Source organism: Aptenodytes patagonicus, chromosome 7 (assembly GCF_965638725.1).
Source record: "Aptenodytes patagonicus chromosome 7, bAptPat1.pri.cur, whole genome shotgun sequence".
Classification (NCBI taxonomy): Eukaryota; Metazoa; Chordata; class Aves; order Sphenisciformes; family Spheniscidae; genus Aptenodytes; species Aptenodytes patagonicus.
The window spans coordinates 63,924,343-63,949,098 of record NC_134955.1 but is presented as its reverse complement, the minus strand read 5'-3'; the positions used below and the strand labels follow the sequence as shown (position 1 = coordinate 63,949,098).

General features: G+C 38.0%; 1 protein-coding gene across 1 annotated transcript in view; it reads left to right on the top strand.

The window, feature by feature from the left end:
• JAG2 (jagged canonical Notch ligand 2) overlaps window positions 1–24,756 on the top strand; it is a 72,907-nt gene that overhangs the window by 33,005 nt on the left and 15,146 nt on the right. The window contains exons 4-16 of the mRNA XM_076345593.1: window positions 1,171–1,425; window positions 2,449–2,509; window positions 13,633–13,763; window positions 14,147–14,266; window positions 16,625–16,738; window positions 17,565–17,678; window positions 18,257–18,370; window positions 18,930–18,976; window positions 19,251–19,424; window positions 21,767–21,917; window positions 22,222–22,386; window positions 22,987–23,100; window positions 24,451–24,564. Coding sequence (XP_076201708.1) covers window positions 1,171–1,425; window positions 2,449–2,509; window positions 13,633–13,763; window positions 14,147–14,266; window positions 16,625–16,738; window positions 17,565–17,678; window positions 18,257–18,370; window positions 18,930–18,976; window positions 19,251–19,424; window positions 21,767–21,917; window positions 22,222–22,386; window positions 22,987–23,100; window positions 24,451–24,564 — 1,674 coding nt within the window. The remainder of the gene's footprint in view (window positions 1–1,170; window positions 1,426–2,448; window positions 2,510–13,632; window positions 13,764–14,146; window positions 14,267–16,624; window positions 16,739–17,564; window positions 17,679–18,256; window positions 18,371–18,929; window positions 18,977–19,250; window positions 19,425–21,766; window positions 21,918–22,221; window positions 22,387–22,986; window positions 23,101–24,450; window positions 24,565–24,756) is intronic.

The following is a 24,756-nucleotide window of genomic DNA, read 5'->3' as shown; positions in this document are numbered from 1 at the left end:
AGTGGATCTTCTGTACCTTTTTCTTGTCCTTAAATAGTGCTTGGAGTTCCAGCTGCAGCTTGCAGAGTCACCTAGAAAAACTCTTGCAGTAGGATGTTACCAGATTTGAATAGTGAAAACATTTGAAAATGCTTATCGCTGGGGTTACTCACTGTCTACCCTTACCCTTGCTGCGCTTTGCTTATTCTTAACATTTACTGAAGCAATTGCATTATTTCATTGTACTGACTAATTGTGTCTCATCTCCTAGTACTGAAGCTTCTATACCAAGAATAAAATGGATAAATACAAAATGGATATTCATAAAAATGGAAATGCTTTGTGTTGGCAGTTCCATAATCTTATACCCTAGAATCCTCTTGTCCCATGTGACAACTAATGTTTTGTGTGCATTTGGTCTCAGTTAATGAAGCCTGGCAGTAGCAGTGCTGCTGCTTTCTGTGAGGGTAAGGCAGGATGCTTATAGAGTGTATTGCAACAGTGAGCATAATCATCAGTAGTTCCACTGAGGATAAGGATAAGCAGGATACAGAGTTGAGAATGGCCCCTTGACAATCCTGAGTTCACTTGTATATTTCTTCTTAAAATGTCAAATACTAGCTGCAGAGTGTTCTATGAAATGCTTGTTAAAGATGTTTTGCCTGTAGAGAGAATGATAAAATGGAAAAAAGCTAGTTTAAGTACATAATGCAAGGCTACCAGAGCATTTACTATTGCTTAGTAATTTTGCAGCAAACTGGGTATGTGTTTTGCTTTATTTTTAAAATTAAACTTGCACCAGAGAACTCTAATATCTCAGCTACTAGGTTGTGCAGATTTTGCAATTTTATAAGAACAAAAAGGAGGCAGAAAGAGCCTCAGATCAAGATAAAGCTGCTGGTTGTCACCGTGTGGGTGTGGTATGTTTGGCTGCCTTGAAAAATAAGCTATTTCCTATGGATTATGTTCCAGGGTTTTTTAATATTTCCTTTGGGACACTTTTTTAAATTGGCCTTCCTGTAATGAACTTTGCAAGGCAAAGGAAAATTCAGTTATACAGTAGATCTTTATCATCTTAACATTTTCTTTACTAGGTTTTCTCTTAACCAGTTGAATACTTTTGATTTGAAATTGTATACTCTAGTGTGCTATTAAACTTACCACCTGTTGAATTTACCTTTTTTTAAAAAGGTGAAGACTTGTTGATAGAACGAGTGGCACATGCTGGCATGATCAACCCAGAAGATCGATGGAAGACACTACAATTTAATGGTCCTGTTGCCCATTTTGAAGTACAAATAAGAGTGAAGTGTGATGAAAATTACTACAGTGCTCTGTGCAATAAATTTTGTGGCCCTCGAGATGATTTTGTTGGTCACTACACGTGTGATCAAAATGGAAACAAAGCCTGCATGGAAGGTTGGATGGGAGAAGAATGTAAACAAGGTAGTATTGTTTGCTTCATTTTAGATTAGCTCTAATGTATATGTAATAGGTATAAACTGCAGTAGGTAATTCTGTAGCGTTGGTGCTGTAGCATATTAATTTTAACACATACAGACTTTGTCCTTTGAATACAAATCTTTGAAAAAACATCCTCTGTGAAGAGTGGAGCCCAGGGCAGGATACAGTGCTGCTTGTGGTGTGTGCTATGGGGGCTACACAACAAACTTAGGATTCTAAATAGTGAAACATTGTTCTACTAATTGACTTTATTCAATGGTGGTGTTACTTCAAAGCAAAATGATGTATTACATCTGTTAATGTAAGATTTTATTGAACAGTGATACCAGTAATACTGTAGGCTTTAATCCTGTAAAAATGCCCTCATAAAACTTTTTCATTTGCGAAAATAGTTTTAAGTGTAATGTATGCAAAGCTGAAAGCTTTTTGATAGCTCTTAATGTGAACAGAAATTCAGGTGTAGTCATCCTTTTTAATGTATCACTCAATCAAATGTCTTTGCGTTTTGCCTTCAGTCTGAGTAATTAGTGCTAAAATTACTTGACATACTCTTCTTTCTGTTGAGGGCTTCTTGTTTTTGTTTACTGTTCCTTTTCAGTAAAAAGCCTGTTAATGAGAGGGGAGACCATTTTTAGGGCTCAAGGTCATGTGTATCTTTTGAAGCTTGGGATTTCCAGCATAATACCAGTCTAATACCAGGTTTAAAAAATAACTGTATTTGATGTATGTTTCAGTGTTGACACTCTTGCTGCAAACCTATTTGGTAGCAACTTCTTCAAGGAGTTACATTAAGTTATTTTTCATAAACAGTTGTAATGGGATTGTGTTTTGTGAAATAGCTAGCTGGAAGCAACAACTATTGGAACATGGCAAAAGACAGTCTGCTTTGCACAAGCAACAAATAGGCTAAATGATGGAAGCCCTAGCTGAACAGTTCCAGATTGCTGCTGTACTAATGGATACCTAGCTGACCAGACTGATGCCTAAACCTTTTTCTATTTACAGCTGTATGTAAACAAGGATGTAATTTGCTCCATGGGGGTTGCAGTACACCTGGGGAATGCAAGTAAGTCTGCATGCTTGAGTATCTTTTTTTGAGTACTCATCTTTCTAGTATTTTCTGTGTATGTTGCTACTTTCAACAAGTCTACTTTAAAATGGAAAAAATTCTGTTCAAAAACATGGATGGAAGTAGATCTGAAGTAGATTTCACATGTGTAAGAACTGCATATACTTCATACTGTTTTGCAATCCTATTCTATTTTTCTGTGTGCATAGGACTGAACAGATTTGCTTCATGTTATCCAAAACTATACCTTTATCAAATGAGAATAATATTTTTTCTTTTTTTTCTTTTCAAAATCCTTAGGAGCTTTGATCTCTGTGTACTATCTGTTCCCCTCAAATAAAAAGGGGAACTTGCTCGTTGGACTGCTATGGTTAGGAAATGCTCACAGTGCTAGAACACTCAATATGTATATTTGATCACCAGAATACAGTAAACTTGGCTTTTCCAAGAACAAATTTTTTTTGGTAGTAATGGAGATAACAGTAGCAACCCTAACCTAAACTTTCTACCCCAAGTTAATGTTTTTGATTCCTAAATCCAAGAGAACAGTCCAAAATGTTCCCTTAACTTTGTCATGAAGCCTGAGTAGCCTCTGTGGTAGCAAGAGGAGTTGATTGTTTCCTTGTAAAAGTTCAGGCATCCAACGCAGTAGGTCAAGGGGAAATGGGTGTTATTTTTACACCGGCTGTTGAAGAAATGGGACAGGTCTACTTGCAAGTTTAGGATCCTGTGTAAGTTCTTGTGTTTATTTGTGGTTAGAGTTGTATGCATCATTGTAAGAGCAGATTTGTGCAGTCTTTTGTAAGCGGTATTGAATCTGCTTGCTTGGAATGATGTGAAACTGAACTGGCTGCCAGAACCCCTGAGAGCTGACAAATACCAGTTGTGGCAAGCTGTGATAGTTTAAGGCAATTCTGCTTCATCCTTCTACTAGTAACTACTACAACCATCACAGAAGTGGCAGAAATAGGATGCAGGTTGCTTAGCTTTGCTGGGCATAGAGCTAAGCTGGGGTTGAAGTGCCAGTTTGTGAGCTGTGGGAGCTGATGTGCAAACAAGTCCCATCCTGCTGGAGAGCCTGAGGTTTCTGATAGTGGGGTATGGCAGATAACAAAGTAAGTCCTAAATCATTGCACCACAGAGTGGTTTCTTACTGCCCTGAAACTTCCATCACATGCTGCTGACTTGTAGATGATTTGGTACGTTGTAGCTCTCAAATCTGACTGAAAACTGTAAATTCCAGTATATGAAGTACAGAATTTCAGTGCATGTGCAGTTTCACTTCTGAAGAGCTATAAAACCTCGCTTAAAAGATTTTTTTCAAGGCTGATGTTTAAACCATGCCTTCCTTTTTGTAAGAAAGAACGTTTCTATTTAATGTTATTTGGCAACTTTTTTCATATCATTAAATATTTTGCTTGTGATTTCAAGTATTGTGTGCCCCTACTGCCGTTGGTGATTTTTTTTTTAAGGTTGCAAGTAGAGATTGTGGTTGAGAGCTGGGCCAGTATCACTTCTGCCTGAGTAAGAAGTACTCCTTCCCTTGAGCCTTCCAAGAGCACATTTTTTTCTCTTGAGAACCTACTCTAATGAATTTTGATTCATGTAAGGGTTTCTGGAGTCCTGTAGGTATCGAAGGAGTGTCCTAGGAGTCTGTGAATGTTTGCTTTTTGAATGCAAGGAGCCTTTGAATAAAGGTGAAAAAGCAACAGGCTTAAGCAAATGCAAAACAGTACCCTTTTTTTTGGGGGGGGGGGGGGTGAGAGGGGGTGGTGCAGTTTCCTTTTTAGCTTTCATTTCTTTGTGATACCAGCTGTATCTGGGAAGACAGAAGTTGGAGAGGAGCATGAAGGTTTAAAGAAGGGAATACAAAACCTTTGAAGATGGGGGGCTGGGTGGCTATCGTACCTTTTTTAAGGTGTCAATAGGTCATCTCATATGAGCAAAGCCTTTCCTTACAGCATGTTGCTCACATGAAGAAGCATCTAATGTAAGCCTAGGTGCCCCTTCTAACCTGCCCAGCTAAATAAAGCTCACAAAAATAACACTGAGTCTACTGAAGGACTCTGACCAGAAATGTCACTATTTTGTTGGATGGATTCTTTCATCTGAAAGAAAGTACTGGGGGAAGGAATAAGGGACTTAATGTTTCAGATGGATTATATGTCATTTGCCTTGTTTCTTAATGCCTGTCTGCTGAAGCGATAGATCTGTGATCAGCAAGTTGAAGGAAAACAATGGCCTTTCTATGTATGGCCACTCTATTTCCAGTATTGCAGAAGGTTCTCGGCAACCTCTTTAAATATGATTTGGTAGCTTGAGCTTGTTCACACAGATATCTTTAGCTTGTATTCTGTAATAGTTATTAGGCTACATTAGAAATGTTGCTTTTAACCCAAATGGATAATACTTTCTGTAGAAAAATGATGCTGAACTAAAAATAAGCATGGCTTACAGACATGACCTTTATCTTCAGCAGTACAAAGGAAGCTGTTATTTAAAAGAAACTGCCGTGTTTGGTGCTATTGAATTATAATCTAGATTCCTTCATTCTGGTTTTTGGACAGTTGCCATTGTCATTTAACAGGTGAAAACAATGTCCTTTTTTAATTCAGAAAGAAAATGAAAATGTGAGAAAAACATGGGTGTGAGATGTATGGAAATCTACTGGTGCCAATAGCTACTTGGTTGCCAAAATCTTCAGTGGCATTTATAAATAGAAAAGTTGGAAAATGGTTTCCATCTTCAACTTGTATGAACATGCAGGTAACTTAAGCAAAGGCTCTGAGGTTTCAGTCTAACTCTCATAGCAATGATCCACCCTCCATGTTTTAATGTTCCAAAGTAATTTAGAGCTGTTCTTGGATTAAATGTTATACTAAACCCAGATCTTAAAAGGTAGCTATGAATGACTGCAGACTGTTAATAAAGGATGCCATTAGTGGTAGTTGTACATCGTCTGTTGGGCAAGTTCATGTACCCCTTGTTTTGAGGAAGTTATGGTGTTGTGAAGTTTGCCATTTCTTTTGCTGAGCTTTCATCAGAGAAATGGAAAATAAGTAGGTGATGACCTGATGTCTCGAAATGACCTAATATGGGAAACGATTTTGTGGTGTGGCTGGGTCAAGGTGATAGATTTTTGTCATTGTGGAGGCAGTTCAGAAAAAGCGATAATTTACTGAATAATGAGCAAAATTGCATCCTTGAAGAAAGCAAAAGCAACTTAGCTGGATCTTGCAAAGATGGGAAATTGCAATCTTAAAATAAAAAAAACAAAACCAACCTTTATCCATATTTAGGCTCAAATTGTTTGGCCGCCATAATCTTTTTTTTTCTCCTTTTAGCCTGCAGTGGCAAATGTCTTACTGATAGACTTCACCTGCCCAGAGTAGTAAGAAGTATTGTCAAAGAAGCAACACTGCCAAGCCATGATGATTATTGGTGCTTTTTGTATGGTTTTGCATCATTTTGAAGTACTTTGTTAAATTCCATTAAACTATCTAGAGAAGAATGAAGTTTGATCTAATGGCTTATAACTGGCTTAGGCTCAATCACCTTATGAAGTTATCAAAGTGAATATAGAGAAACCACAAGTGGCAGTCTCCTTCCTTGATTAAAACTGCTGACTTGAGTATGTTTGGTACCACTTGTAAACTGTCAGTAGGCTTAACAGCTTAACCTTTCACTTCCTTGTGATCCAGAGTGGTATGGGTTTGGCAGAAGATCTGCCAGATACGGCAGTCCAGATATGCCTTCGTATCTGGGCTACATTGTCATATTCCTGCCAGGATGATGGTATTTTCCGAAGTCTTTCTACTTTTCCTGTTGCCTTTGAGTGTTTGAATTTCTCTTCCAAAGCAAAACAAAAAGGGGTCAAATCCCTAACACTGCTCACCTTGTGTTCAGCTTCTGGAGCTATAGTAGGACCTCAGTTATGTCCTGGGAAATGCAAGTCTTGCTTCACACAACTGCGATACAAAAATTTCTTTAGAATGTGTAGACTAACTGAAGTGAATTAGAAATGGGGTCGTTAATAGTACTTTAATGTGAATTCATGCAAGGTGAACAAAGCAAGCATACAGTTTTTAAAACTTTTTAAGTGAATTAGTTGTTTAATCTGTGTGCTTTGAACTATCTTACTCTAGAATTACTTTTGAACTACCTGTGACAAAATTTTGGTTTTACAATGTTGGTGACTTTGTTTCTATTTAATCACATATCTTATGTTTGTCCTGTTGAAACAGATTTCTCAAACTTCCTGTGCAGTGCCATGCCTCTTGTAGTCCTTGTATTCCACTTCAGCCCTGCTTGCAAGGTTGATTTCTTGTGTTTAGCAGTGCCTGCAGGTGCTGTATGCCTCTCCCAAGTGGTTTTGTTCCCTTAATCTGTCACTGTAAGGGCCAGAACCTGCTCAACTATTATTCAAGACTTTCTTTACAGAGACGCAGGAACAAAAGCCTGAGTTGCAAAATGAGCTACAACTACCTGGAGTGTTGGGGCTGTAATAGTGTTCTAGAGATTATTTGTTAAATGTTAAAGGCTTGCATAGTCTTTCTATCCTTTTCAGTAGGAGGCCTACCAATATCACTAATCTCTCACTCACATTTCATGACAGTTCGGTGGATAACATGGTTAACATCAACATTTGGGAACTCTGCCTAAACTTTAAAAAAAAAAAAAAATAAAAAAAAGGCAGCTGGATTCTTGTAAACTCATTCTTGGGTACAAGGAGATCTGGTGAGGCATCTCAAAGCAGGTTGTTACTGAAAGACTGTAGAGGACTAAAAAAAGATCTTAGAGGACTGAAAAAAGGAGGAAATACCATGCCTGCTTCTAAAAATGGGGAGAAAGTAAGAAATGAGCAACTTCCATACTAGCTAGATCAGATAGAAATCTCAAAAGAACACTGAAACAGGTAGACCATTTCTAAACATCTAGAAAATGCTCACAGATGAGTTACTGGCTAACCGGGACTTGTCAAGAGCAGATCTAAATGATATGACTTCGTTCCACAATTGTTCCAGAATGGAATTATGAGAAATCTCGTAAGCACTCAAATTAGGGGAAATCTCATAAGCTGCTCTGAACAGTAAACTAGAAAGTCTTGTTTTGAGCAGTGTGCTACCTGCTGTGGCATCTGACCATTTCAATTCCTGCAACTTGGACTAGCTATGGTCCCTAAAGAGCATAGGGCTATTGTTTGGCCCTGCAGTAATGCACTTGTTACCTGTACCTGGACATCTTCTCCTGTCTCCTTTTTGATGCAAGGTGTTGTATCACAGCTTCGAGTTTCAAAGAACTTGAAAAATTACTACAATTGCTGTGTGTCTTATGTAAGTTCTCTTGCCTGTTGTTATAACCAGTATGCTTTTATTATGGTTTTTTTATGTCCTAGTGGTAAGCCTCCTGGGATTGTTGGCAAGTATTTCACAAGTAGACAAGTTACACAAAAAAGAAATCCCATGTTTTGCTTCTTTATTGGTCAAGGAGCTGAGGCACACTCTGCACTTTCTACTCACTAACCATCCAAGGAAGTAAGATACAGAATATATCCTAAAGGTGGATGCTGCTTCCAGGAGAATGTGAGCGGGTGTACAGGAAATAAAAACATGTAGTAGTTTAATCTGTGTCTACAATAGTATGTAGTACAGACAAATTAGTAGATGAAAGCAGCGTTGAGAACCCAATATCCATACTAAAAACACTTAATTTTTTTTTTTAATTTTAGATTAGCTCTAGTCTGTTCTTGTGGACTGAAGCTGCCTGTTTGCAGCTGGAACATATTAGGTGTGCTCCTGGCATACATTGTCTTACATTACCTTAGTTTAACCTAAAAGGAATCCAATTCCTTTGTTTCAAAACAGCTCTGTGATGTGAACTAACACACCATCAACAGGAATGATCAGGCAGTTCACTTAAAAAGCATGCTCCTGGTGTGAACTAATGCAAATATAGACACACCCTTAGAGCCACTTACTGCAAGTTAACTGAGCAACCTTTCCCCATATGTTCTGGGTAAACAATTTTGAACCATCCCCTCTATCAGCTCCTTCACAAAACTCTAAAGTACTGGAGTGAGAACGTTAGCTTTCAATGACTTCCTTTATTAGAGGAGAAAAAAGTTTGTAGGGAAAGGTTTGTATCTTTTGGTCTACTAAGAATGCTGGGGGTGAGAGGAAAAGACAACAAGCTTTCAGGTAATTAAATGATTTGAGTTCATTAATAAGCATCTTTTCCTTCCCTATTCACAAAATCATCATGCCTATTTCAAAGGTAGGAAAGTGGAGAAAGCACTTCTGTGACAAATCTTAGTGAGTGGGTACCATGCTACCTATAACATTGAATCCAGATGCTCAGAATCGTAGGATCTCCTAACAGCTAGACCATATTGCTGCCTGCTGTGCAACAATTAAACTCTTAAAAGATTAAACAGATTTTCTTATAGTTATTTTAAGTAAATAATATAAAGCTATTGTTCTGGCCTATGCAACACCACCCTGTTCACGTCATTAGAAAATTTAGTGGTTTTCCATTTAAGAGGGTTATTTCTCCCCCACCCCTGAATGATGCATTTTGCTTCTGCTCTTAATGTCACTGTTTTGCTTCGTTTTCCTGTGTTGAGTGTTTTGGCCACAGCTTCCAACTGAAATATGAGTGGGAGAAGCTCCCTCCAAAAAGCCTGCTTAAAAAATGATGTATAAATATGGCACAATGATCTTCACTTCAGCTTTTGTAGGATGTGCAAGATACCAGTAAGGTGTAACCTGTGGTAATGAAAGGCTTATACCACATTGCCTATATCCTCCGTAGGACTTTCTCAATTTAGTTTTAGGCCCCATATTTTGACCTAGACTTGAGAAGTAGCTTGGTTTTGATTTCCTTCGCATTGATGGTTTAGGTGTACTTGTGCATTAAGTGCTGACAAACCTCTGTAGCGAGGTGTAGAACAGAATTTATTTAGGTATCCTCCCATTCTCGTTTATTACGAGCCTTTTCTTAATGTTAACCAGAGTAGATTAGTGATTGGATGAGACCTGTGATAGGAAGTTTCTGAGGCGAGCTTTCTGTGTAGAAAGTCTAGGACTGTCAAATAACCAGAAGTGATTGAACCAGGAGAATAAACCATGTGTGAAGATAATACAAAACAGCTGAGTTAATATTGACTGTTGAGAGCACCCTAACTTTTTGGTATGTAACGGGCATCTTCCTTTTGGATAAGATTTTGGATAATCACACAAGGTGCTGAGGGACCGTGGTTTTACAGACCATCATGATCTGGGTAGATCTCTTTGCCTTTCTGCATCGCTTCCATAACTGCTGTTGTAGGAGTTATCATAAAATCATGGAGTTTGGAAAGTCCCACCTCCTGCCCAAAGGAAGTGTAGTTAGACCAGATTGCTCAGGGCTTTATCCTCACAAATAATCTATCTGATTGCATACAGCAACATGGGATCTTTTGAACACCTTGTGCCATCTGATTTGGAAATGCTCAATTTAAACCTAGCTTTCACTAAATAATTATAACACAAACATCCTCAGAGGAAAGCAAAGACCAGTATCAGTTTTTTCCTTAATTATAACTGTTTCAGAAGAACATAGGGAAAGCATAGTTCTGTAGAAAAATCTCCTATTTATTGAACTTGACCAGTTTAGCTTTTTTAATAGCCCTAGGAAAGGCAAAAAACCCAAATCTTCTATTTCTTTCTCCACTTCCCCCCTGCTCCTGCCTCTGACTACATAGGTATCTTTGAACTGTGCGTAATGACGGGTGCTTCTGTAGGATTCCTTGATACTAAATTTACTACTTTAAACACATTGAGATTTACTGTAGAAGGTCTTTCTTCCTTGTCCCAGAATTTAGCTGTTGGAAGCCCCACTTGCTTATTGTAACCAAGTGTACACTATGAGTTGAATTATTGTGGCTTTATCTACTTGTCAATGACAATAGTATTTTTCCTGCACAGTTGCAGTTTCTCTAATCTCAAGACCGAAATGTTATCTAGAAGCTTTGCTAATGTTAACTCCTGCCACCTCTCCTTCCTCCAGCCTTGTATTTAAATTCTCATTTTCTATTGCCACCAGACTCTCCTAAGGAAAATGGAAGCTGTGAAGCATGTCTGTAGAATTATCATGATCTTTTCTGCAAGTTCTTGGTTTCAAAATAACTAGCAATTGTTCTTCTGTTCCTATTGCACTCTCTCTGTGTTAATCCTGACCTGAAGGGACGCTTTGGTCTGGGAGCAGATGCCTGTACTTCAATCTTCCATCAGGAAGTTACTAAACTGTAACAATCTATTTATGGTAGCTGCTTTTGTACTGCTAATAACCCAGCAAGGGCTAAGATTAAGCCATCTCTGATTTTGTTTTGCATGCGTTTGGTTGTAAAGATGAGTTAGAGCCAATGAAGTCAGCAGAGGGGAAGGACACAGGAAGTAGAATCTTGATTCCAATAAGAATTTTCTTTGTCTGTTGAACAATGGGAATCCTTATGAATTCTCTAAATTTGGCTTTTTTATTTTTTCAGATGTAAAAAATTTAGGATTGCAGAAACTTCCAACAAATTATTCTCAACTGGGGGGGGGGTGTGTGTGTCAGGGAAGAAGTAACTTTGGCCCACCATTAACTGCACTAGCAGTTTCCTTTTGGCTTTTACAGAAGTGGTTGTTACTTGAAAAGGAATTCGGGGGGGGGGGGGGGTGTAGATGATGTTGCTTCTGTATCTGTACCTTTTGGGTTTCTTGTAGTGGCTCATTAACCTTTTTTCGTCCTTGTGTTGTGGCTTGATATTTTTCTCAGGAACGACAACGTGCCCATTTCTGAATTGATTTCACTGTATTGATCACATCTTGCTCTAGGGGTGAGCTGAGATCCATGTAAACATTATCTTTTTAGAAGGAAGTGGAATTAAAGCTGCTCTAGCACCTGCTAATGTAGGATGCGACCAGACTTCCTGTTCAAGAGGAAATCCTAATTTACTCTTCCTTGTAAACTGAAGGCTGATCAGCTTACCACATAGTAACCTTTTGACTTGTAAACACTGTGTTCCTTTGGACTGCTTTTAGCCTATAGAAACTATTTCCCTCAGGCTTGGTGGTAACTTGAACAGTAAACTTTGGTGTGGAATACCATGAAAAAGCAGCAACCCTTTTCTGCTGAATTAATTTTAATGCAGTCAAGCATACCTACAAACTCAAGTAGGTACTTAAGATGCCTTCAAGTTCTAAGAAGGTGACTGTATTTTTCTTTGCACTCTTAATCACCAGCGCAGTGTTAAACAAAGAAACTTGTTATCCTTTGGGTATGGAAAACAAATTGAGTTACTGTGATTATTTGCTTTGTGATGCAGACTTTCAGCCCTTGAAAATGCATGTTATATGTGGGTGGGGAGTTGGCTCTGGTTAGGATAGCCATGGTGAATCACTGGCAGTAGTGCCAGTTTTGGCATGGATGAAGATTTGGGTTGGGGCCAGTAAAGTGAGTTACAGTGCTTTTTTTTTTTATTGTTTATTACCAGCCCCTGAAAAGATTTTTCTGTCCTTGAGGAGGAAGGAAGAGATCAAATTTAGCAGGAGCAGTATTTGTTTCCTCTTACTGCTAATACAGCAAAAGAAAGCTGCTTCTGAAATATGTATGTTCTCCAGGCTTCTGACAGCCTTGCTTAGATGAGTGATTGGAGGCCTCTGGACTAGGTACACAGCTGAGGCTCTCCTTAGGGATCCCACAACTGTGAGGTTTTGAATGAGGGGCAGATTCTGGGACTAAGAACTCAAAGTAGTTCTAGAACTTATATAAAAAAAAAAATCATCTTGCAAAGATCTGCATCTATATTCCTTCTGCCTATGTAAATAGTAGAAATTTAAATATGCTGCCAGCATAACCTGTTCTGTTCCTCTGGGGATTGATACAGCGTACTGAAATGGTGGAAGTGGATTGATTCACAAGGAACCAAGACTCCTCGTTTTTACTTCTTTTCCGTGTCTTCTCTCACCGCACCCCAAACACTTAATTTATTTCTGTTCCTTTATGGTATTCAAAGCATGTTGATAATAGAATGGTGGTGTTAAATGTAAAAAAAGTTCAGTTTCCTTTCTAATGCTTTTTTCCCCTGAGGCATTAGGGCTCCACTGGCATGCATGTGCCCAACTCCCATTCAGTGTGTTTTTATGCATCTCTCTTGCTAGTATGGCTCTTAAATTGTTTATAAGAAATACTCTTAAAACAGGCAGAACATTTTTTTTTTTGTTGGCTCAAAAGAGCAAGCTTACTATTTCTTTCTGATTCAAACGTGTGTGAAATATATGTTAAAAAAAAAAAAACACCACCTTTGTTTTCCTTTTTTTAAAGTTCAGACTTTAACACTTTTCCTGTAGCATAAACAGTCACTTCTGTTAGTAGACTTCTGTTACAGATAACATAAAGATACTGGTCTCTGAAGAAATCTTGTGACAGAATTTCAACTCTGTTTAAAACGAATTATTAATGGCTTTTGTTTCTGTTCTCTCTCTCCTCCTTTCTCCAAAGAGCACCCTTTACATAATGTCACTAGAGAACACTGAGGATATAATAGAATAAATCTGTAAAAAGGGTTCTCTTGAGAAACTAAGTCCTGAGAAAATTGACAAGACAGCTGCATCTCTGGCTGCCCTGGTCTTTCAAGAGACTGTAGCACTCCAGAACAAACTAGCTAATATCTTGAAAGCTGTCTTCATAGAGAGGAAAAAGCTATGGTGCTTGATGCACTAAGCCAGCAGTCTCCTTTTGAAAAGCAATTTCAACTTTTTTATACCAATCACAATTTTTATCCTAGTGTGAGATGATTATGTGAAGATGGGACTTCTTGTGAAAGAACAACTAATTTATGTACAGTTCTCATAACACATAATGCTTGGTGTTGTTTGTTGCCATGGTGTGTAATATGGTTGAGCAAGATGAGTTCCAGTAAGGATGTTCAACAGGACTAGTATGTCCCTTCTAAACAGGAGAAATAAAGTTTTGTTATCTGCACATTGAACAGTTGACCTTGTTCTTGAGAATGGTAAGTGTAGTGTTATAAATACCTGTAATGCTGATAATTAAGCATCATGTTGCTAACTTTTTTAACATGTGAACTTACATCTTAGGTGTCATTATGGTTGGCAAGGACAGTTCTGTGATGAGTGTGTCCGCTACCCAGGCTGTGCTCATGGGAGCTGTAATGAACCATGGCAGTGTAATTGTGAAACCAACTGGGGTGGCCTGCTCTGTAACAAAGGTACTTAACATTAATGTACAGGAAAAATGAGTAAAGTTGCATGATTAACTGATAACTCATTAACCATTTTTTTCCTGCTAGTGTGCAACTACCTGAGTATTTCTGTGCCTAATTCTTTTCTGGCAGATGGTGCCTAAACATCGTAAGTATAGGAAGTTTAAGGCAAAAGGCTTGGAATGGTCCCGACTCTTCTAACACATGCAGTTGTCTCTTGCTCATCCTTCCCTGTTCTGTGGATAGTAATGAGATGACAGGCTAGCTAATGGAATATGGGGATGATGTGGGTGAATGATGTTCAAGCCAGAAAGGCATCTGTATGTCTGACTAGGGATTAAAGTGGTGAGATTTGTGTTCCCTGTCGATTGACACTTTTCTCTGTCCAGATCTGAATTACTGTGGAAATCACCATCCCTGCCTGAACGGTGGAACGTGTATGAATACTGAACCAGACGAATATCGCTGCGCTTGCCCAGACGGCTACTCTGGAAAGAACTGCGAAATTGGTACTTCTGGATATTGCATGTATCTTCAGAAATCTGAAACTGTTTTAGGCATGGCTACGTTCTAGTTAGCCAGGTGGCATTTTTATATGCTCATTGTTGCATTTTTTTTGTAGAGCGGAGGGGCTGTTTTCTCCTTTCCAGAAGCTAGCTTGGTTTCTGAGAGGGGAAGTGTGGAAAGTGATGGTGTGCAACTTGTCCTTTCAACTTGATTGTTACTTTGTGTGACAGTGGGGATATGCAAGCTCTGTCTCTCCTGTCTAGTGCCTTAGGCTGGCTATTCAGAAACCCACTGAAGGCAACAGAAATGCTGCAACAGTTTCCCTTGGATTTAGATAAGACTGAGAGTATTTCTTCCCTTTGGCTTCTTCCCTTCCTTAATCCAAGCGTGCAATTGGGCCATAGTCTCATGGAAATGGGTTACAGGTGCACCTTTCCCTGTTTGTCCCTGCTACCCGTTTTCTTGTCTTCTGGCTTGCTTGCAAATGTGCATCTTATACAAGCTGGCAACTAAGGAAGGTAGTAGTGATGGACACTTCAGTTTTAACTGTGGTGTGGGATTTTGGCCCAATTTTTAGCTGCCTGAATGTGTTGACTATCCTTTTTGATCAACTGAAACTTGATTTTTTAAAATCATCTTTTAATACGGGACTCTTAATACATTTGGATTAATGATGCAGATGTTAACTACTATGGAAACGTGTTCAAGCCCTCCTACAGAGTCATCTTGAGCAGTCTAAATGAAAAGTTAAGTATTCCCTGCTCCCATTGGCAAAATGGAGGAAAGCATTTAAACCATATTTCTGATGAAGTATGCCTTCTTGACTAGAGTTTAACAGATCTGTGTCTATCCAACATGAAAAACTGCTTCTTATCTCAACCACACCTCAAAGATAGTGTATTGCTTTTTTCCATGTATATCTCTGTATGTGTTACACAAACAACAAAATTTTCATGTACTGCAGACTATTTTGGTATTTGGAGATGTTTCCTGACTATTCTGTCTCTGGAGATAAAGGGGCAAGTGTGCAATTTCTATTTCTTTTATATTTTGCTTTAAAGTTTTCATTTTTCTCCAAACATCAAATCTTTCGGTTCAGTTTTGTCACCTGTCGTATTCAGTTGGGTGTTCTGCAGTGACTTCCTTTGCCGTGATGGATTGTTAAATCCTTTTTTAAAATGTGATATTCCTAGTCTTCTCACTTTGAAGTTTGCTATTCCTTGATATAGTTGTAAGTGGAGATGGAAAGAACCCATTTTTTTTCTTTAACTTAACTGTTTGGCCTTAAGTTCACTAAACTATTATCAGTAGAAGGTTTTCACATTTATCAGGATGTAGATCTTCTTTGAACTTCTATAAAGTGCTGTGTGGTATTAATGACACTATCAAAACTTGAATTTTGCTTCAGCTGGTAGAATGTGATGCAAAGTTTTGGCTAAAATGGACGACATCTTGTCTTAGCTTGTCCCGAAAGTTGTGGGGAAGCACCTTGGCTTTCCAGATGAGGAGGCAGTGATAAAGGGAGCCATACATTTGAGTTCTATACTGGTTATTAGCAGTAGATTGGTATACGAGCTGCTTTAGGTACTAGTACCTAACATCCTAGGCAATGTAAATTCAGTTTGCAAACTAGATAACAGCCCTGAAAGAAAGATTCCAAAAAATAAATGCTAGTAACAATTAGAAAGTCTTACCTAGTAAGCGGATTGTTTTCTTCTTTCCAAAAGCTTCCTTGGCTTCTGAGAGAGGAAAATATCAAAAGTGATGGCATACAACTTGTCCTCCCTCAACTTGATTGTGGCTTAGTGCAGCTTCTGCAAGTGTTACAGCCCTACATGGAGTGACAATAAACAGTACTGCCTATAATTGCAAGTAGCTCTATACTTTGCTGTTTCTAAGGAACAGTATTAAAATGAAGCTAAACAGACCTTTGGTACTTAAACTATTACTACTGTTCAGACCTCTGTATACAGTATATCTGTTTTGTCTCACTCAAGGAAAAAAAAAAAAAGTGCTGGAGCACTCCCGAGGTGGAAGTGCGTGGCTGGAAGCAGTAGGTTAATGGGGAGCTTCTCTAGCTCTTGGGATATTGAGATATGAGTGACTTGTCTGCCTTCAGGTTTTCTGGTCAGTAGATATGAGGGATGATGCACCTTCAATAAAATCCTGCTTCAGTCTCCTACTGGGAATCTTACTCTCTGCGGCTGGGAGAGGGAGGCTCCAAACTTCTGTACAGGCACACCTCTACTGCTCATGCTCTTGGTCACTTCAATCAGAATGCAATTTCTAACCATGTAAGTTCTCCTCAATTGATATTGGAAGAGTACTTAGCAAGAATTTCTTTCCCTCTTTCTTCCCAGCGGAGCATGCTTGTGTATCTAATCCCTGTGCTAATGGTGGAATTTGTCACGAAATTTCATCAGGCTTCAAGTGTCACTGCCCAGCAGGGTGGAGTGGACCAACATGTGCTATTGGTGGGTATGCATTTGCTGATGACTGACTCATTGGGTTGGAAGGGTTGATACAGCTTACTTGACAATCATTCTCTGTGGGTATGGAATTTAGTGGTAGTCTTCTACCTTACCTGTCTTTTAACAGCTATGCATTGGGAGCCTCTGAAAAGATTAATGGTACTGTGCAGCCAGCAGTATCTATTTGATGCAGTTGAGATGTACAGGTTATCAAAAGCATAGCTGGACCATATACAAAGAAATGCCCTGTTGCCAAAGCTTGTAGGACAATTTCTGACTCTTTAGCTGCTCTAAAGCAAAATACAGAATGGATTCATTTTAAGTGATGTCAATGTGAACACGAAAGGTTTTCCCCTTAAAGTAGTAGAAGAGTAGATTACTCAATTAAATGCTTAAGTGCCTGGTTTGGAAGACAGGGAAGTGGTTGAAATGTATTATTGACCGATGTAATTGGTTTGTATGTTGCCTGTGATTTGGAACACAGGATTTTTATCCATTTTTCAACAGCAACTATCCTAAAAAAAAGTACTGCCTAAACTTGTGTCATGATCTAGGAACATGACTTTCAGTGAATGTGTTAATCGTTGACAGATTAACTGAATCATCTTGCTGTTTGCAGATAGGGGAGAGAGGAGCTCTGAAATTTTCTGTCTCAAAGATATGAGAAAAGCCTAAGTAAAAATTACGTTAGAGATGTTAGTCTGTTCCTAAGCTTATTCATTTGTACATTTTCCCCCTTCATCTCAAAATAACTTAAAAAAAAACCCAAAAACTACAGGTTAAGCCAAATTTTAAACCATGTAATGGAAGGCACCCTTTGACTTTCCAGATATTGATGAATGTGCATCTAACCCTTGTGCTCAAGGAGGGACCTGTATTGATGGTGTTAATGCATTTGAGTGTATATGTCCACAACAGTGGATTGGAGCAACGTGTCAGCTTGGTAAGTAATTACCTTCTAAAGTTTTGAAGGCCAGTGGAGATTATTCCTAAATAATGAATAACTCTGTGTAAGTGTGCTTCTGATACAATTTTTATTGAAGAAAACATTGAAGATGTGTGCTGCTATTGGTATCTTAGATCTTCTTTAGTAGATCTTAAAGCCAAGTTTCAAGTGAACCTGTAACTACTTAAGCCCCAACTTAAGCTTACTTATAATAGTTCTTCTAGAATGCCCGATAACTTTTCTGTTTCAAAATACAGCCTTGGTGATGGTAGCTCCTTCTTCATGGTGGCAGAACAGTGACTTATTATAAGCTTACGGAGGCAAGGAAGGGATTTGCCCTGACTAACATATTACCTTTTTGAGTTTTGGCAAAGGGGAAAGTAAGAGAACATGCATGTGCTACTATAGACAAGTATGCATTAAAAACCTGTAGTATGTAAATGGTTTTAGTGCCCTACCGATGTATAATAATGAGCTTCTGATGCTTTGATTGCATGGAAACTTTGCTTGGTGCTGTGGTAATCTGTTTCTGGGTTTGTACTTTATTCTCTTCTTTCTTTTATCTTCTTTCACAGATGCTAATGAGTGTGAGGGGAAACCCTGTGTTAATGCTTACTCTTGCAAAAATCTCATTGGTGGATATTACTGTGACTGCATTCCAGGATGGACAGGAGTAAATTGTCATATCAGTTAGTATTTCTTTAGTGTATATATGTTGACCATAGGATGCTTTATTCTTTTAAAAAAAGGCTTTATGATGAATGATAGTATACATGCATGTACAAGAAAAAATACCTACTGTCAGGATTTTCCTAACTTCCAGTAATATAAATTGAAAATACTGTTTGAAAATTGATTTAGAGGTGTAATTGGTATTAAAACGAGCTTAGATATACACTTGCATAACTCTCATAAATCTCTCCCTACTCACTCATCCCTGATTCTGAATGATATGATGTACTGATTCAATTTAAAATACTTCTTAGCTAAAATGTTAGATATGAAATTAGCTGATAGCATTTGCTTTAATTTCTATTACACTGTAATAGAAAATTACATATTACATATTTCTATTACATATTCTTTAAAACAAGACTATCTTAAGACATCAAGCATACTTGCTTTCCATTGAAACATCTAGAAAAATCCTTTCTGAAAATCTTTCATTTTGTGTTTTTATGCTAGATCTATAGTTTACAGCTTAGTCTTCCAGTATAAATTCTAATGCCTTACATATTTTATCCATAGATATTAATGACTGTCATGGACAATGTCAACATGGAGGGACTTGTAAGGTAACTCTTGTTTATTACATGCCATGCTGAAAATAAATCTTGTTCTGGCTAGTTAGGAGTTTTATAGTTTGCAATTACAGGTTGGTTAAATGAGGTTAAATGTTAAAAATGTAGTGTTGCACTTGCAGGCTCTTGCACCATTTCACAAAATTTTACGTGGTGCTACTACTGTTCATAAATCCAAAATATAGAAATAACTTGAATTCTTGTGTACAAGTTTTATCAATAAACAAATCTTTCTACTTTTGCCTTTCCCCCCCCCCCTTCTGTGAAGGATGAAGTGAATGGTTACCATTGCTTATGCCCTCGTGGTTTCACAGGAAAAAACTGTGAGACAGAAACAAATGAGTGTGAAAGTAATCCATGCCAAAATGGAGGCCGTTGCAAAGACCTGATGAATGGATTCAGTTGCCTGTGTTCACAGGGCTTCTCAGGAGTCTTCTGTGAGGTGAGGGCAGTGGTGACATTACTGCAATACTTTTCATGGGTTGAATTCTTGAAAGAAACATATCTCCGGGTTTAAATGGGAGTAACCCAAGGCTAAAGCATTACTGACTAACGTAGCTGTTACTTGACACTCTGAATAAGCAAATTTGTTGTGCGGTGCTGTCATAGTAGCTGCAACACTTGAATTTGCAGCCTGATAAACTGCAAGTTGTTGCACATAGGTGTTGGCTCTCCTAAATGTTGTAAGGCTGCAAGTTTTCCTGAAGCTTGAAACATCTTCCTTTGCATTTTTCAGGACTTGTGTCCTTTTGTTACACTAGAATGTTTTATGTCTTCATCCTAGTAACTCTGAACTACATAATTGAATTACCTTTCAAGTAATCCTACTGCTGTTGGTAGGAGTATCTGCATAATTAAAGGCAGGCAGATACCCAAGTATTGGCTCTCAGAACTGTCTGTTTGAGATCATTATAGGAACATGTAGTTCTAGTGCTTAAATAAGGATTCAGAACTGAAATACTGAAGTGCTACTGACAATTCATAAAGTACTTCATGATAGTGAAGATCTATTTCTTTCTAGGGAGGACATTAGACTTTTCGATGTAAAATTATATTGCCCTAAGTATGTACTTTCTGGCTTTCGCTGATAGCCAAATTCATGTAAGTGTTATGGTTAGCAAGGCAGCATCAACTGGAGGCATTGGATTAGAATTTGGCTGGATTTGCTCCAGAATTTTTCATGGAGGACATTAGAGTGATCTCTCTTAAATGCCGAAGTAATTTTATTCTGTATTAGTTGCATTGTTAAAGAAACAATATCCTCCTTTTATTCAAAATTAAAAAGGGTTGCAGATACTGACCAGTTTTATTAAACTGGTGCAGTACCTAATAGCTCGTGTACCATTTCTACATAAGGATCATAGCTTGAGTGCTTTACTCTTGGCTGATTCATACCATACTGTGTAATTAAAGTTTTAGCAAATCTGTCTGAATAATAGGGGGGAGTTGGCTGCTTGCCTTGCATGTTGCAGGAAATATCTACCATTGATTCCAGATGCTAAAGTACCAGCTACTGAACTTGCATTGGGAAGGGGAAATTTACACTAATGGAAGGAAACAAATGGAGACATCTGATAGAGGAGATCTGAGAATCTTTCTCAGACCTTAGCTATTTTTTTAGTTTGCTTTGAATGTTCCATATCAGAGCATGAAATAGCTTGCTGAAGATCTCTCTATTACAGCTGGAATTGTACGTGCTCCTCTGAATTAAATACTTAACACCATTTGTGTTCGTTCTGTTTTGGTTAGCTTTGAATTTTTCTCCTATTTAGCTACAGAACTACTGAAAATAGTGACCAAATCCACTATCGGACTTAAAATTAAGTCTGTAAGGTTGAGAAAGCTATCTCACAAGAGAGATGTGAAAAGGGAAAAATTTGCTTGAGGGGAGGAAAGCAATCCTTAAGAATAACAATTTGGAGGAAAGATACTGTGATGTAACGATATCCCTTTTCAGGCTGCTTGTGGATCTTGAGGCCAATGTAGGGTATCACCAATCAGTGATCTTGTGTGTCAATCTTAAGATGCAGAAGAAGCAGAACTGCTTTGCTACAGCAATTTGTCTGTGTTATACTATGAAAGCTAGGTTTAAATTTTGCTTTTTTTAATCAGATGGTAAGAAGTGTTCAAAATGTACCTAGTATTTCTGTGTGTATAATTGGCATGGTGATAGTATTTGTAAGAATAAGGCCCTGAGCAGCTTGGTCTAACTAGACCTACTTTGAGCAGGAGGTGGGAGTAGCTGACCTCTAGAGGTCCCTTGCAAGCTATGTGGTTCTATAATAAATTCTATGTGTTAATTGAGATGGGAAGAGAAGTTGCTCTAGAAAACAGGATCTTTTTTTTTTAAGGTTCTGTGTATTTTAAGTGTCTTGCAGACACAAAGTTGACAAGTGCACTGGTATTTAACTTGCATTATAGCACTTAGTATGTGGGTGTGAAGGACAGAGAAGTGACTTCTTATGATCCAGAATAGCCACAGTAAGATGTCTCTTAATGGCTTGTTCTTGGCTAACTAAGTTATTGCAAATGTGCTTATTCAACCTCCTGCAAAGGAATATCTTTTTAGCAGTATCAGAAATGCTTTGTGTTAGGATTGACTAAAGTAACCTGAAGTTTCTCTCTCTGTTGCAGGATGGAATGCAATATATATATGATTCATAAACCTTCCTAAAACTTGAGGTTCCTTGTAAATTAGCTTCATCTGTGTCTTTAGCAATAGAGATAATGCTGCTTGCTCCTGGGAAATGAAGCAGCTGCTGCTAACTATGGTCTCTCTTACAGATGGATATTGATTTCTGTGAACCTAACCCTTGCCAGAATGGGGCTAAATGCTATGATCTGGGAGGAGATTATTACTGTGCCTGCCCTGATGACTATGATGGAAAGAATTGTTCTCATCTCAAGGACCACTGCAAGAATAATTCCTGTAAAGGTACCTGCTGTTGTCCAGAAACTTGTCTTAATGTATCGGTGGTGCATTAAAAAAGAAAAGTAGTATTTCTGGAAATAGCATAATGCAGAAATATTTTTATAGTACTCGCTTGGACTTTGTGAAATAGTGAGGCAGTGAGAAGAAATGCTTGTAACAGTCGTTACTTATAAAGAGCTAGAGGGTAACACATAGTTAACATAGCTTTTAAATTGTGATTGTCTTAATTTTTTGATACCTTTTTTTAAAACTAAAAACTGATTGGTGATGCAGATTATTAGCCTGATGATATACTTCTTATTCTTAGTAATAGACAGCTGTACAATAGAAGTCTTCACTAATGCTACCCAAGAAGGAATCCGTTTCATTTCATCTAATGTTTGTGGGCCTCATGGACGGTGTATTAGTCAGCCAGGAGGGAATTTTACTTGTGCCTGCGAAAGAGGTTTTACTGGAATATACTGTCATGAAAGTAAGTAGGAGTTTCTTCTAAATTATTTTGCTGCTCTAAAACTTTCTTAAAATTTTTGTTATGAAGATTTACAACATAAAATAAAACATTAAGATTTTAATAAAGTTGCGTAGAGCATTGTTTCAGGTGTACTGCTTGAAATCCAGTTTCTTCTGGGAACAGTTGTCTTTGTAGTGGTTCACACTTCCTCTTTGAAAGAAAACTGGTTTTAGTCCAACTTCAATGTGAATGTGTCTGTACCCACTACCTTTGTGTACAGTCTTACAAGAAGCCATGGATTTCTGCAACATGGGGATGATAAAGAAGGGACAGACACGTTGACAGCACAGCTTAGGAGCATGTGTATTGCTGTTCCCGGTATTTTTTTTGAACACCTGGATATTTTTGTCAGGTAAACTTAATGCTCTGATTTGACTTGCTACATGAGGGAGAATACATCTAGAAACCTTACCAGGCTTGAAAACAGATGTTTGAGCTGTTATTATGTATGTACAAATGGAGTATAACTTAGTGCTGCTTTTCCTAGAGACACAAGTGTAGATCAGTCTTCTAGGTAGGCGAAGACAGCCTTGAGCAATAATTGTTGACTTTTTGTCATAGATATCAATGATTGTCTTGGGAAACCTTGCAAGAATGGTGGGACATGCATCGATGAAGTTGATTCATTTAGATGTTTCTGCTCAAGTGGCTGGGAAGGAGAATTGTGTGACACAAGTGAGTACTGCCAAGCGTTGCAGGGTCAAATACTACAGCTTTGCTCTAACAGTTAGCGATGGTTGGTATGTGGTTAATAATAATGGGGTAGTTTCTCTGTTCTGTAATTATAGTCTACCCAGTGTTGTTTGCAAAAGTATTTTCAAGAAAGTTTTTGGGTAGCAGCTCTAAAAGGCTCTGTTCCTTCAATAGGACCGTAATCTGATTCTTTGGTATAGTACAGGATATATCTCAGGAGGAGAGAACTTTTTTCTCCTGAGGAGAGGCAAAAGTGAATATACCCCGTTAGGGGTCTACTCATTATATTGCTTTTATTGCTATTGGCATATGTACTTCTTAGTACTTACTGTACATAAAAGTTTGTCCCTTTCCCAATCTACTCATGTGCAGTAGCTTCCAAACTTGAAAAGCTTTTTAGCTTTAAGCCAGTGCAAGCTATAATGTGCTTCCACCTTACTGAAGGAATTTATGAATTTAATATCTATTCCTTTAGTAAGAAAAGAACTGCTGAAGCCTGAATTTTTACTTAGTGAATATCATGAGTACGTCTTGAGACGTGTTGGGCCTTAGTTGACAAAGTGTACTAGGCCAGTTCATGGCTAAGTTACCTCAGAGGAAACTGCAGTTGGTTCTTTTTCTACTCTGAATGAAGCCCCTTCTAAAACATGAGGACAACGACTTGCTGAGACTTACTACAGGACATGCACCAATTGAGATGTGGAATAAAGACAGAAGCTTTTGGCAGCTATCACTGTCAAAAGAGCTTTTTGTGTGGTCTAGATAAAGTTAGGTCTGGAATAATTATGTTCTACCTATTAAAACGTTTGTCTCGAGTGAGAAGAATTTTCTATAAAATTCATGTATATGTATGTATATGTTTAATGTGTGTATACACACACACATATATATGTATGTGTATATATGGTTAAGCCATCTAATGGCTTTAATTCTCTATTTTGAGACATAAAGCAGGAGAGGGAGCCTTAACTGTCTCATGTGGATGTCCTGGGTTAGGGCTCCTTTTCAGGACATTGTGGTCCCTACTAAAAAGTTTTCTCTGAAGTTCAGAATACAGCTGTTTGCTGGAAAAATGAAATTACTTTGGTGCTCTGCTTAGAAGCCATACTGAATAATACTTTTTCTCTTAAGCTGTCAGAAAATATTTCGTAATTCATGTTGTTCTGTATTAAATCAGTGTTCTCCTTGCTTGTATAAAGATAATCCCATAATAACTAGGAATGCTGTCTTCCTAAATAGTACACAATTTATTTCCGTTATAAAGACATATTTTATACTTTCTCATGGCCATGGCTAGGCTAGATCATCTAATTTGAGTAACTCCTTTTCTAGATTTCAATGACTGTTCTCCTAACCCATGTCACAATGGTGGCCGATGCATTGATTTGGTAAATGACTTCTATTGTGAGTGTAAGAATGACTGGAAAGGCAAAACTTGCCATTCACGTAAGTGTTCTTTACTTTGATCTTTAGTTTACCCAAAGATTTGTTTTCTTTCTTCTCATGAGACTAGAGTTCCTGAAATTTACAATAAAACAATTACAGTGAAATAATAGGCGTATTTTCATTACCTCTTCCAGTTTCCCAGCAACAAAATGGAACATTTAAAAAATGTATTCCTTCATGTAGTGAAATAGT